Here is a 15,216-nt window from a genome sequence, read left to right on the forward strand (position 1 = left end):
CTGCATATTTGAACTAACAAAAGATAAAATGATGTTCCCAATTGCAGCAGGAAGGAAGAAGGAAGGAAGGAAGGAAGGAAGGAAGGAAGGAAGGAAGGAAGGAAGGAAGGAAGGAAGGGAGGGAGGAAATAAGAGATCAAGGTGATGGCCTCTTCCCCATCTCACTTTCCTGTCACCTTCTGCATCTCTCCAAAGATAAAGACCAGGTAATTGCTAGGAGGAGAGAGAGGCCTGGTTTAGATGAATTCTCTCTTCTGTACAATAAAGCAGAATTTCTGTTCATGCAAAAGGCTGGTGTGACCAAGTTTGGCTTTCTGCCAAGTAGGCAGTGAGTTGGGTTCCCTCCATGTATATTCTACACATATCTGCAAATAGGCAGGAGAAGTGCCAGCATTATTGATCTTGTGTTTAAAAGCAGATTTTACCAAGTGGCCAAAACTGCTAACACAGAAGGTCAAAATGTAGATGACAATTTTATCATTTTAAATCAGTGAGAAAGGGATGAGCTGTTCAAGAAATGATCCTGGAGCAGTCACAAGCGCACACTGAGAGAGACTGCAGGGGCCTTCTCGTCCCAGCCATCAGCCCTAGTCCTTTCTTGGTGCTGCTGGCTGTGAAGCACTTATCCCCAGAGGAATTCCATGCCAACATGGTTGGCGAACTTATGAAGTTAGCCATGAACCACCTGTGAACCATGCAGCCATGACACATACGCGGTCCTGTGAGGGCATCGTGTCAAGTCAGGCCCCACTCACTGTTTCTTCTGTCATTGTTGTCAGCGGTGCCAAGCAGGAGCCTAGATATACCTAAACCCTGAAATCTTTTTTTTAAATAATAAATAAAATGAAAATTAAATTTAAAAAAAGAAGAAGAAGAACACAAAGGAGAGAAGTAGGAAATCAACCCATCCCAAACTGCCCGGCTGAGTGCTCAAAAGAATGGGACAATGGCAGTGCTTGCCAGCTAAGGAACTCGAGGTAGGGAGGTAAGAGGCTAAAGTAAGGACTGAATGCAGACATCCTCTCCTCCAACCCAACAGAATCTATGCTGTAGAATTACTCTCTATACATTGTAATCCTATAATCTTGTACCAAACTATTAATAACAAATAAAAAAATATTTAAAAAATAAAAAATGATTACCTTACATAATTGCCCCTCAAACCTTCAGAAGTTGGGGCCAGGCAGTGTGGTACACCTGGTTAAGTGCACACATTACAGTACTCAAGGACCCAGGTTCAAGCCCCTGGTCCCTGCCTGCTGGGGGGAGGGGAAGCCTCACAAGTGGTGAAGCAGGGCTGCAGGTGTCTATCTCCCCCTTCTAAACTTCCCTCTGTCTCTATCCAATAATATTAATTAATTAATTAAATGAATTTTTTTTTCCCTCCTCCAGGGTTATTGCTGGGCTCGGTGCCTGCACCATGAATCCACCGCTCCTGGAGGCCATTTTTTCCCCCCTTTTGTTGCCCTTGTTGTAGCTTCGTTGTGGTTATTATTATTGCCCTTGTTGACGCAATTCGTTGTTGGATAGGACAGAGAGAAATGGAGAGAGGAGGGGAAGATAGAGAAGGGGAGAGAAAGATAGACACCTGCAGACCTGCTTCACCACTTGTGAAGCGACTCCCCTGCAGGTGGGGAGCTAGGGCCCGAACCGGGATCTTTAAATCGGTCCCTGCGCTTTGCGCCACCTGCGCTTAACCCGCTGTGCTACAGCCCGACTCCCAAATAAATTTTTTAAAAACTTTGAGGTTTCAGTGCAATCCCAGTTCAAATTTCTATTAATAACAAAGGAAAAGGAATAATAAAAAGAATGCCTGAGACTCCAAGGTCCCAGGTTTAATCTCCAGCACTACCATAAGTTACAGCTAAGCAGCGTTCTGTTTAAAAAAAAAAAAGTAGTAAAAATAAAAATAAATCAGGGTGGGAGAGACAGCATGATTATGGAAACAGACTCTCATGCCTGAGGCTCCCAAATCCCAGGTTCAATCCCCCGCACCACCATAAGCCAGAGCTGAGTAGTGCTCTGGTGTTTCCCTGTGTGTGTGTCTCTCTCTGCATCTCTCAAAAAATTAAATAAATTTTAGTATACTCTAATTCCATCTCAGGTGGTTCACTTTCTAACAAAGTCCCAAAACCTAGATATACACCAGTTTCTGTGAGAGAGAGCATATGTTCACACGTATCTGTAAACTACTGCAAAATATATACCTGAAAGCAGAAGTACACTAGAGTTTGCAGTGAGTATCCCCCTAACACTTCCTCTCCACTATTCCAAGCTTTGGGTCCATGACTGCTCAACAATTTGTTTGGCTTTGTATGTTAACTCTCTTTTCAGTCACCAGGTTCCAGATGTCATCAGGATGCCGGCCAGGCTTCCCTGGACTGAAGACCCCACCAATGTGTCCTGGAGCTCTGCTTCCCCAGAGACCCATCCTACTAGGGAAAGAGAGAGGCAGACTGGGAGTATGGACCGACCAGTCAACGCCCATGTTCAGCGGGGAAGCAATTACAGGTATTCCACCTTCCACAACCCACAATGACCCTGGGTCCATGCTCCCAGAGGGATAGAGAGTGGGAAAGCTATCAGGGGAGGTGGTGGGATATGGAGATTGGGTGGTGGGAATTGTGTGGAGTTGTACCCCTCCTACACTATGGTTTTGTTAATTAATCCTTTCTTAAATAAAAAAGAAAAAAAAGAAAAAGAAAAAAGTAGTAAAAAGAAAAATAAATCAGGGTGGGGGAGACAGCATAATGGTTATAGAAACAGACTCTCATGCCTGAGGCTCCTAAATCCCAGGTTCTATCCCCGGCACCACCATAAGCCAGAGCTGAGTAGTGCTCTGGTGTTTCCCTGTGTGTGTGTGTCTCTCTCTCTGCATCTCTCTCAAAAAATTAAATAAATTTTTAAAAATTTTAAAAATTAAAATAAAAATAGAGTCGGGCTGTAGCGTAGTGGGTTAAGCACAAGTGGCACAAAGCACAAGGACCAGCAGTTCGAGCCCCGGCTCCCCACCTGCAGAGGAGTCGTTTCACAAGTGGTGAAGCAGGTCTGTGGGTGTCTATCTTTCTCTCCCCCTCTGTCTTCCCCATTTCTCTCTGTCCTAGCCAACAACAATGACAACAATAATAATTACAACAATAAAACAACAAGGGCAACAAAAGGGAATAAAATAAATATTTTTAAAAAATAAAATAATAAAAATAAATCTAAAAAAAAAATTTTTTTAAGTGATGAAGAGAAACTTCAAATTACCACACCAAAGGTCTTAGAGATGCTGATGGCTGAACTAGATTTTGTTTTGTGTTTTTTAGTTAGGGGGGTATGAAATGCTAAAATTCTACACCACAAACTTCCTTCAGATACGTCTCTGATGGGCCTTAAGCTCAACAATTATTATTGTTAAGTCTTGGGAAAAGAGAAAATTCAGTTACATCTAGCATACCTATTATAATGTCAATTTAAATATTTTGTCAAAATCTAAAATATTTGTACTGGTTTAAATCTGCTATCAAAATCCCTAATAATTAATATCCTATTTTCAGCAATATATAAGCATACTATAGTTAAGTATAATTTAAGTATAAAAACAGAAATAGTACACTAAAAAACATAACAGAAAATTAAATTCTTCATTAAAAAATGTCCTTTAGAACTTATATTTTTGTACTCACTGATATTTTAAATTACTTCCCTAAATAATAGTAACTAAAATTGGTTTTGGTTATTTTCCCTGTTAGGAAGAGCACAGCATTATGACCACATTTTCTGTAGATAGCTTTCATTCACTTAGCTTGTGCCTCCCCTGCTGGCTCAAATGTAGAACAACACAAAACCAAGCTTTGAATTCCAATGATCAACAAACGACCAAATAAGCTTTTGTAACTTTATGTTTACTTGTGATACTTCATGAAATTTTTCCTTTTATACCATCTTTATAGCAATTTTCGGATTAACCTTGAGAATATATTTTTCTTGAGAATCATTTTTGTAAGATTTATTTATGTATATGTAAGTTTATTTACATATTTTTTCTTTTTTATACTTAACTTTTTTTAAACCAGAGCACTGTTCAGCTCTGGCTATGGTGGTGTCGACTTCTTTATACTTTTCTAACATACACGGTGTTAAGAATTGAACTTGGAAAAAAAAAAAAAAAAAGAATTGAACTTGGAGCCTGATGCTCTAATAAGCCCTGTGCTCTACCAACTGAACAACCTCCCCAGTCACAAAATTTTTAAATTTTAAAATAGGAGTTTCTCCTCAAAGAGGAGTACACTTTACTGCGAGCATATCACATCTGGTTGGTGAATGCACCTTTGCTGTGTATATAAAGATAGTACTGCACTAACCAATATAATGAACTTACAATGCTGTGTATCTGTCCATTGCAGACTGCACATCTCTCCGATAAACCGTTCGAAGTATAACCATAACAGGGTCAAACTCCTGATCCCAGACTTCCGCTATTACAAAAAAAAAAAAAAAAAAAAGAAACAGAACACTGACTTCTGAGGAACAAAGTCAATTTATAGTGACCAATCACAGTTAAGTATATCTTAAATTTAAACCATGTAATTTCGTTATATTTTTTTCCATAAAAATTGTGACTACTTCCCTAAGAGATTATAATGTCATCATTATAAATTGGTCAGCAAGAAACAAAAATGAGCAGAGTTGTAGTGATAGTGCCTTTCCACAAATGCTAATTGATAGTTCTGCAACATTACAAATAGAGACTGAGAAACAAAAAGCATTAACATTTTAAAAAGTTTCAAAGACAAAATGTGAAACATAAATTTTTTAAAATATTTTTTATTTGTTAATGAGAAAGCTAGGAGGAGAGAGAAAGAGCGAGGGAACCAGACATCACTCTGGTACATGTGCTGCCGGGGATTGAACTAAAAACCTCATGTTTGAGTGCTTTTTTTTTTTTAATATCTTTTTTTTAATATTTTACTTATTTTATTTTTGAGGGAGAGAAAGACAGAAACACCAGAGCACTGCTCAGCTCTGGCTTATGGTGGTGCGGGGGATTGAACCTGGGACTTTGGAGCCTCAGGCATAAGAGTCTGTTTGCATAACCATTATGCTGTCTCCCCCGCCTCCAATGTTTTTTTTAATGTGTCCACTATCTACTCTTAGTTTTACAAGAACTGCTTTTATCAGTTCTTCCATGCACTCACTTAAGTTTTACTTCCCCAAAAACTGAACAATTATTTCAGCTACTGTTAAAAAGTTTCAAAACTGACTTAAAAGAAGTCAAAAACAAAGGTTTAAAAACCTGACTTCACAATATTACACAACTGAAACAGTTCTGTATTGCATTTGAAAATCACACTCAATTTCCTACTTCTAATCTTCAAGTGTTCCACCTCAGTGTCTCAGGGTTTATTGTACATAACAATCACATAGAAAATTTCTGTAAAACACCCTTTTCCAGGCACCCTTTTCCAGGCATTCTGATCAGAGCAAACTGGAACTGAGGTATAGAAAGTTGAGTTTTAAATTAGCACCACCGGTAAGCACTGCAGTGTATCAGTTCATCTGAATTTTAGAAACAAAGTATTCTATAGATATTGTACTTCTCCTTTATAGAATGCATTCCAACCACAGACTCTGAATGGTTCTTGCTACCTTTGGGAAATCCCTAAAGACTTCATTCTGCTGTATTTTACCAAACACAATGCAAGCTATTTGTTGTTTCAAAGTAGGCCATCAATTTTTCAGTTAAACAATGAGTCCTGAGGAAGTCAGTAAGTATATAATTACTATTTCCAAAATCTTTAAAGTAATGAAAATGATCAACAGTAAGACTCTCAAGAGCTTGTCTAATATTATGTCATTCATAAATTTAGGGGGAAATCCTTTGGAAACCAATCACTCAAGGAAAGGTGTATATGTATTTGCTTAAGTTCAAAATGTAAGAATGTATTATTCTACACAGGTTTTGATTTTTAACTATTTTAAGTTAAAGCTAGAATAATAAGAACTATTTAAAATTTTACTGTATTGCACCAAAGTAAAAGACTCTGGGGGGGGGGGGAGAATACAGGTCCAAGAAGGATGACAGAGGACCTAGTGGAGGTTGTATTGTTATATGGAAAACTGGGAAGTATTATGCATGTACAATCTATTGTATTTACTGTCAAATGTAAAGCATTAATTCCCAATAAAGAAATAAAGAAAAAATAAAAATTTACTTAGAGAATATACACAGTCAAAATATTTTAGATATATATTTTATATAATTTATGGTTAATCCACTCAGAAAAAAATAACTAGAATCCATACATAATGTTCATTTGACAATCTAGTTATTTTACATTAAAAAGCATGTATTTTTTAAATAAATGGAAGCCATAAAATATGTATATTTATAAAAGTGAAAAACCAAATTTGAATAAAAGGCAAAGCATATTTAGCAGATACAATATTACTTCAAAAAGCAACACTATTTAATACAATGTGTTTGCGTATATAACATACCTTTGGGAGTATACATGCCTTGTTGCATAGAACCTCCAGGTTCAAAAACAGGAGCTTTAAAATCAGCTACAGCTGACAAAACCGACTCAAAGCTATAACTGCCTGGAATAATGCCACTTTTGGGGTTTGGATTTTCTGGAATATGATACATATGTCAAGGAAAAATAAACAGTAATGACTAAAAGTCCACTTTATAAACTAACCAAGGTATTTAACTTTCTAGTGGCTTTTCCTAAAATATGCATAGTAATTGGATGCAACATATAAAGTTGGCCACAAGAGGGCTATATAGATCTATGTTTTTTGGGCTTTTGTTTACCAGAGCACTGTTGAGCTCTGGCTTATGATACGCAGAGGATTGAACCTGGGAGTTTGAAGTCACCCACAGGCATTAGAGTCTGTTTGCATAACCATTATGCTATTCTACCCTCTGCCCTGGTTATTTTTTATAAATTGTAATTTTTAAAAACATTTCATATATATTGTGGTCCAGGAGGTGGCACAGTGGATAAAATATTAGACTCTCAAGCACGAGGTCCTGAGTTCAATCCCTGGCAGCACATGTACCACAGTGATGTCTGGTTCTTTCTCTCTCCCTTTCTTATAAATAATTATTTTTAAAAAATCTTTTTAAAAATGTTATATATAACAACATATAAGCCAATACTCCCTCAAAAAAGTGATACTGAAGTTGAAAAAAACTTTAATCCATAAAATTACTTATAAAGTGTATCTATGTAGTTTATGACAAAATGTATATCCCCTAAAAATGTTTTTCATAAAAATTTCAGGAAATTAAAAAACAGTTCAATTTCCAACACTTTATAAACATTTAACCTTATTTAGAAAATTAAACATAATATGCTAGAATTCAGCCAAGAATTGTATGAGCAGAGATTATTTTCCACAAACAATACAGTCACAAGAAAAGGAAACAAAGAAAGAACAAGTACAATCATGGAGCAACTACTGAACAAAACACAAAGATTCTTTCTCTTCAGTTTCCCACTAAAGTATACAGTCTGTTAAATGCAAACTTACAAAGAATGCTGCTGTTGTTGGGGTACTGATATGGCATACAGAATGGTTGCATGAAATAACCAAACAGTCAAATTGATACAGCTCAAAAAAAAATCTTCAAAATATCAAACAGATATTCTAAAGAGTTATTCCCCATGGCCTGAGTGGTGGATAAAGCATTGTACTCTCAAGCATGAGGCCCTAAATTCAATCCCAGGCAATTCACATGCCAAAGTGATGTTTTGGTCTCCTCTCTCTCTTTCTCTTATATCTTGTGTTAAATACAAATTTTTTTTAAAAAATCTATTCCATAAAATTTTAGCTAATTAGTCCATGTATTCAGAATATAAAGAACATTTGGTCAAATATTTACAAAATAAATTTTAATCACAAAATAACATAAGAATCTAAATCTCAAGTTTTATCAGTAGTAAGTTTAAAAATAATAGAGTTAGGTGCTGGGTGCTGGTGCACCTGGTTGAGTGCACATGTTAACAATGCACAAGGACCTGGGTTCAAGCCCCAGGTTCAATCCCCTAGTCCCCACCTGCAGAGGGAAAGCTTTGCAAGTGGTAAAACAGTGCTGCTGTCTTTCTCTCTCCCTCTCTGTCACCCCATACCACTCAATTTCTGGCTGTCTCTATCCAGTAAGTAAGTAAAGATTAACAAAAAAAAAAAAAGAGAGAGAGAGCCCAACACTTTATTTTCTTCTCCACTTCCTAGGTCATTAATTTAAAAAAATAAAGTTAAATTAAATAAAAATAAGATGCACAGCTTATGACACAAGTCTGTAGATATCAGTCTTTGGCCTTAAAGACATCTTGAGTTAAGACTAAAGAAAAGTCCTCGAAAGAAAGAAAGAAAGAAAGAAAGAAAGAAAGAAAGAAAGAAAGAAAGAAAGAAAGAAAGAAAGAAAGAAAGAAAGAAAGAAAGGACCCCCGCTTCCCACCTGCAGAGGAGTCACTTCAAGACAGTGAAGCAGGTCTACAGGTGTCTCTCTTTCTCTCCACCTCTCTGTCTTCCCCTCCTCTCTCCATTTCTCTCTGTCCTATCTAACAACAATGACAGCAACAACAACTATAAACAATAAACAACAAGGGCAACAAAAGGGAAAATTAATTAATTAATTAATTAAAATAAATTTTAAAATTTTTTTTAAAAAAAGGAGTCGGCGGTAGCACAGCGGGTTAAACACACATGGTGCAAAGCACAAGGACTCACAGAAGGATTCCAATTCAAGCCCCCTGCTCTCCACCTGCAGGGGAGTCGCTTCACAGATGGTGAAGCAGGTCAGCAGATGTCTTTCTCTCCCCCTTGTCTTCCCCTCTTCTCTCCATTTCTCTCTGTCCTATCTAACAACGATGACATCAATTACAACAATAATAACTACAACAAAAATAAAAACAAGAAGGGCAACAAAAAGGGAAAATAAATATAAAAAAATTTAGAGAAAGATCCTCATAATGTTTAAACTCATTAATAACTGTATAAGGTACACTTAAATTTTAATCCTGGCTACACAGATACAGTGAAACAAACTGCCTTTTACACTTTGTACAACTTCCTTTCACCAATGCTCTTAGATCATATCCAGAGTGCCCAGAGCCATCAGTCCCGACGTAAAACAAAGGTCTAACAAAAGTTTCTTGAGAGGTGACAAAAGCAAAGATACATCTGGCATCAGTCCTGAACACACAGTGGATGAAAAATTATTTTTCTATACTATTTTTAAACAGCAGAAATTACTTATTTAGATTCTGCAACTAACATGAAATTAAACTTTTTAAAGGATATAAGGTCCAGCAATGAACTATGTGTCCTATCATTCATACACAGTTGGGCTACCATCTCTGCCCTGAGAATCTCATCATCAGACATTCCTAAAATAAATAAGACAGAATTAGTAAACTGGAATATATATATAAATTATAAAAAAAAAACAACTTACCTAATACTTTATTTTCTATGTTTTACCAAGAATGAAATGCTTCAAAAATTAAAGAACATCTAATACCTTAAGTATAAATGTAATTTAACTACATTGCTATTGAATAATCACAGTTCTGTAAAGTACAAGGTTCTATTTACAGGATAATCTGAAAGTCCTTCTATTATACAATATAAGTAGAGTTTCAAATAGTGTTTAAATATCAACACTACTTCTTTTTTTTTCCTCTAAGTTAGTTACTACCATTTTAGTCATCTCTACAAATTAAAATCCAGTGCTTAAAATGAGACACTTCTTGGGGGTTGTACTGTTACGTGGAAATGTTATGCATCTACAAGCTACTGTATTTTACTGTCGGCCGTAAACCACTAGTCCAATAAAGAAATAAAAAATAAACAAACAAACAAGCAACACTTGCATTATCAAGTAGGCTTACTTGCAAATGGTACCACAGAGGGGGGAGAAAAGGACGACTAGTGAATACCCAAAGATTAGTACTAATGGTTTTTACCTAAATGTAAACGAAGACTCAAAAGAATCACCAGAAACGTAAGAGCGCCTTCTAACATGGATCTCTCATGCTCTGCATCAAGCACTGTGTTTTGATGTTGTGATGCCATTGTCAACAAATCCACTACCTTAAATCTATAAGAAATATTTGAGACAAATGTTCAAGTTAAAGCAAAATTAACTTAAAATCCAAATACTTCCCAATATTTGTCTTTATAGAAATATTCTTACCTTTCAAAGACAGATGAAATAAAATAATCTGGGTCAAGTCTAGAAGCACAAACCTTTAAAAGACATTAAAAAGGGGAAGGGAGGTTAACTTTCAATATTTAGTTTTATTTCTTATATTAATCATGTGTGTGATGTTCTATATTTTAGGATGTTTTGTTGTCTTGGGGGAGTTTGCAGAGCCATAAAGGGACTGACTACCTTTCTCAGAACTATCTTAATTACTAAAGACAGAAAGCAATTTAGTAAGGAACACACCTCAAATGCAAATCAGTCATCCCTTCAGCTCACACACACACACAGAGTCAACATTGCCCTTTGTCCAAAGTCAGTGAGGCATCAGATAGATGAGGACAGGTCCCAAGCCCCAAAGCCCTTCAAAATTATTCAAACCAGCCCAATCCTAAACTGTCTCTATTGCTCTGCTTTGACTTTTTCATATAAGATTTTAATTACTTATTAATGAGAAAGGAGGGAGGGAGAGAGGGAGAGAGATAGAGAGAGAAAACAGAAAGAACCAGACATCACTCTGGTACATGTGCTGCCAGGGATTGAACCAAGACCTGAAGCTTGGGAGTCCACTGCCTTATACACTGCACCACGTCCCAGACCACTCGCTGTGACACAGAAACTTCAATATAGGTTCTAGTCTAAGCTTTGCCCTAACACTTGTTTCTGGCTACTGATGAAATGTAATGTTTCCTCTGTACTCTTAATGTTCACTCATTTATTTTTTGCTCCTGGATGCTAATTTTTCCCATTTTTGTTGCCCTTGTTATTGCACCTGTTGTTGGACAGGACAGAGAGAAATTGAGAGGGATGGGGAAGACAGATACCTACAGACCTGCTTCATTCACTGCTTGTGAAGCAACCCCCTGCAGGTGGGGAGTCAGGGTCTTGAACCAGGATTCTTGTGCCAGGTCTTGCGCCTCACACCATGTGCGCTTAACCTGCTATGCTACAGCCAGGACCCCTCCCCTGTACTCTTAAACATGGATAGCATGACCCCTTCTCCTTGGAAATATAAAAAAATAATTCTTTAAAAAGTATTATTCTGTGTCTTTATTTGACTAAGCATAAAATAAAATCCTGCAGATACAAAAGAGACACTTTTTTGTTATCTTTATTTATTTGTTGGATAGATAGAAATTGGGAGGGAAGAGGGAGATAGAGGGGGGGAGAGACAGAGACACCTGCATTACCACTCACAAAACTTTCCCCCTGCAGGTAGGGGATAGGGGGCTCAAACTTGGGTCCTTGTGCACTGTTAACATGTGTACTCAACCAGGTGTGCCACCACTTGGCCCCCAAAAGAGACACTTTTTAAATTACAACATCTGTATTATAAAGTCTGCTTACCTGCAATAGGTAAATGTCAGGGTCAATCATGGAATTACAGAAATGAGACTGGACATAGGTCATGGCTTGTCCCTTGATTTGTAGACCATTTCTTACCCACATGTTGCTGTGGATTTCAGCAAGACTTGCCTAGTAAAATAAAAATCAATTCAACAAAAAATAAGTCAAATAATTTAATGTTTGAACAATCCAAATTATGTTATTTTTTATTTCATTTATTTGATGTTTGTTTATTTATTTATTTATTTATTTATTTATTTAGATAGGATCAAGAGAAATGGAGCGGGGAGACTGAGAAGGAAAAAGAGAGGCACCTGCAGCACTGCTTCACCACTCATGAAGCTCCCCCATTGCAGGTGGGGGCTGGGAGCTCAAATCTAGATCCTTGTGCACCGTAACATGTGCACTCTGCCAGTGGGGGCACCAGCAGGCCCCACTTCAAACTATTTTATAACTTAAATCATAGCATGAGTCCAACATTCCTGTTCATTCTGAAGATATTCAGTTCAAATATATCTTTTTAAATGATTATTCTAATTTATCTAGCCCCTTATCCCTGATTTTGAAGTTTATGTAAGTTATTGTTTAATGATGATTCCTAGATATACTTATAATGATTTCCACAGGAATTATTAATGAAGTATCACTGACTTCTCCTACTCAAGTAGAAAACACAAATGATGCTTTAAAAAAGGAATAAACATAAAGCAAGTCTAATCATGCTATTAACAGAATAAGGAAACTAAAAACCAAGTAGATAATTTACCCCAAATGATATGAATAATAAAATAATGGTAGCAGAAAAGTTAGAATCTATTAAATCAAAACAATACTATAATGTGTAAAACTCCTATAAAAGTGGAAAGAGTTCCTAAGGAAATAACTAAAGGTAAATTTCATAGAACAATAAATGTCTAAATATAAGATGGCAAGTATCAATTTTTTAGGTGTTCAAAGTGTCTATAATAAAAAAAAAATGATTACAGTATATAGGGAAAGCCAAGGATTTCATTTAAAGTCTGAATACATACTTGAATTTGAAGTGGGTGAATCATCAGTTTCATTAACATTTCCTGATCAGGTAAAACAGAATCCAAATCTAGTTCTTGGCATTTCACAGCCTAATTAAAAAAAAAAATCATGATTTTAAAAAGTTACTAATTCAATACTGATTTCCCAGTCTTTAAAGGAAATTTTTAATGTTGACCTTACCTTACTCAGAAACATAGCATAGTAACGATGTAGTGGCAGATGAAAAGTGACTTGGTTAGGTGCTGGCTAGAATAGACAAAATTCAAAAGGTCAAAGAACGGTTTAGAGAAACCCCCAGATGGTCCTAAGTGGCCTAAGCCATGGTTTCACCTAATTTTATCCTTATATTTTTTATTCAGTTACCATTAGGGTTATCATGGGGCTCAGTGCCTGCATGATGAATCCACTGCTCCTGGTGGTGATATTTGTTCCTTCCCACACACACACCTTAGATGGGGAGGGGAGAGGGAGAGAGAAAGACGCCTACAGCACTGTTTCACCACTAGTGAAGTTTCCCTCCTGCAGTTGGGGACTGGAGGTTTGAATCCATGGTAATGTTTGAATGCATGGTGATGTGTCGAACTCTGGTGGGTGCAACACCACTTGGCCCCTTATACTTTTTTTTATTTGCTATTAATAGTACGTTACAAGATTATAAGATGACAGTGTATAATTCCACATCACACCCACCACCTAAAATCTATCCCCACCCTCCCACCTCGCAAAGACAACCACCATAGTTTTCACAAGTCTACGAAAACAGTTTGCTTGCTTCTGGTTTTTGTTTTTCTCAAGTTCATGTGTATCCAATCTCTAGGCCCTATACTCTTTATATTTTTTTTAAATATTTATTTATTTTCACTTTTGTTGTCCCTGTTGTTTTATCAATGTTGTGGTTATTGTTGTTGGTGGTGTCATTATTATTGAATAGGACAGAGAGAAATGGAGAGAGGAGGGGAAGACACAGAGAGAGAGAAAGATAGATATCTGCAGAGCTGCTTCACCACTTGTGAGGTGCAGTTGGGGAGCCGGGGGCTCGAACCAGGATCCTTACGCTGGTCCTTTAGCTTCGTGCCACGTGTGCTTAACCCTCTGTACTACCACCGACCCCCAGCTCTATACTCTTTAATGAAAGCCTCCTTTTGGCAGCCAAGTAGAAAGACAACTCAACCGACAGAGCATCAGGTTTGCATACCTGAGGTTCCTGTTTCAATCTCCAGCACTCTATGTAACACAGTGGCACTCTAGCTTGACTCTGTGTCTCTGTGTCTCTGTCTCTGTCTCATGTGAAACCTTCTTTCTCACATGTAATAAATAAAATAAATAACTTTTGATAATTCAACTATTAGAAGATATAATTTTCAGCAATCACTATGAACAACAAAAAATAAAATAAAATTCAAGTCCCTTGAAGACAGAAACTATAAACTACTCAAGTTTGAATCCCCCAAGGATCTGCCAACACAAGGGAGTTTTCAACACAAGATGAAAAAGACCACTGTGGACTAGGGAGATAGCATAATGGTTATGCAAAAAGACTTCCATGCCTGAGACAACAAATGTCCTAAATTCAATTCCTAGGACCACCACAAGTCAGAGATAAGCAGAGCCCCCACTAGATCTTCCTGCCATCATATGTTCCAGTGAACCCTTCAGTGTGATACACCAGCCATTCCCCTCTTAGTCATAAAGTTGGGATATAAATAGTTGCAGGAAGGTAGATATGGGCCTATAGATCGACAACATGGTCTACTTTAGGTTACAGCTAGATCATTTATATGTGAACCCCCTAATGGTGGTGAACTCCCTAATGGTGGGTGTGCATTTGGGTTGCTTTTATACACTATAATAAAGAAATAAGTCATGGTGAAAAAAAATAAAATAAAATAAAATAACTATCTGGGGATCTTCATCTACATGCAGACCAAGCAAGAAGCTAATAAGAGCAATAATTATACCTAACATTCACTGAACACTTTCTATGTGTCAGTCACCATATTAAGCACTTCATTCATCATCACAATAATCCTATGGGATAGAACCATCAATATTCCCACCTCCTGACTAGGAAAATTCAGTTGTAGCAAATTTAACTGACTTCCTAAAGTACTGAACTGAAAGACAATATGGACTCCATCACTATATTAGAGAAGGAATGAGGTTTACCAGTAGACCTCAGGGTTCGAACCTGGGTCCTTGCACATGGTGCTATGTGTGCTCTACCAACTGAGCCGCCTGCCAGCCCCTTAAAAGATGGATCTCAAAAGTTTAATTACAGAGGCAGGTAAAAGAGCTTGCTTAGATAGTGTACTGCTTTGCCACATATGGAACCCAGGTTTGAGTGTGGCCTCTACCACAAGGAAGGAAACTTCAGTAATGTGGTCTCTTTCACTCTCAATCTCTGACTCTCTATCTAAAAAGAAGAGAGACAAGGAGGGGAGTAGAGAGAGGAGAAAGGAGAGAGGAGAAGAGACTAGATTGAATGATACTCTATAAAACAACTGAATTATGCCCTTATTTTTCTAAGAGGCAAAGAAAAAAAAACTTTCAAAAGAAAATCAGAAGCAAAAGTACACAATAGTCTGCAGTGAGTACCCTCCAATACTTCATCTGCACTATTCCAGCCTTTAGGT

General features: G+C 37.1%; 1 protein-coding gene across 4 annotated transcripts in view; it reads right to left on the bottom strand.

Annotated features, from left to right (window-relative positions):
- Window positions 1-15,216, bottom strand: part of UBR3 (ubiquitin protein ligase E3 component n-recognin 3) — a 154,336-nt gene that overhangs the window by 57,715 nt on the left and 81,405 nt on the right. For all 4 annotated transcript variants that reach the window (XM_060177740.1, XM_060177741.1, XM_060177742.1 and 1 more), the window contains exons 12-19: window positions 12,764-12,829; window positions 12,583-12,672; window positions 11,552-11,680; window positions 10,196-10,248; window positions 9,966-10,099; window positions 9,299-9,386; window positions 6,487-6,626; window positions 4,367-4,463 (exon numbers count right to left, since the gene is read on the bottom strand). In XM_060177740.1, coding sequence (XP_060033723.1) covers window positions 4,367-4,463; window positions 6,487-6,626; window positions 9,299-9,386; window positions 9,966-10,099; window positions 10,196-10,248; window positions 11,552-11,680; window positions 12,583-12,672; window positions 12,764-12,829 — 797 coding nt within the window. The remainder of the gene's footprint in view (window positions 1-4,366; window positions 4,464-6,486; window positions 6,627-9,298; window positions 9,387-9,965; window positions 10,100-10,195; window positions 10,249-11,551; window positions 11,681-12,582; window positions 12,673-12,763; window positions 12,830-15,216) is intronic.

The sequence above is a fragment of the Erinaceus europaeus genome, chromosome 18, assembly GCF_950295315.1.
Source record: "Erinaceus europaeus chromosome 18, mEriEur2.1, whole genome shotgun sequence".
In the NCBI taxonomy this organism is placed as follows: domain Eukaryota; kingdom Metazoa; phylum Chordata; class Mammalia; order Eulipotyphla; family Erinaceidae; genus Erinaceus; species Erinaceus europaeus.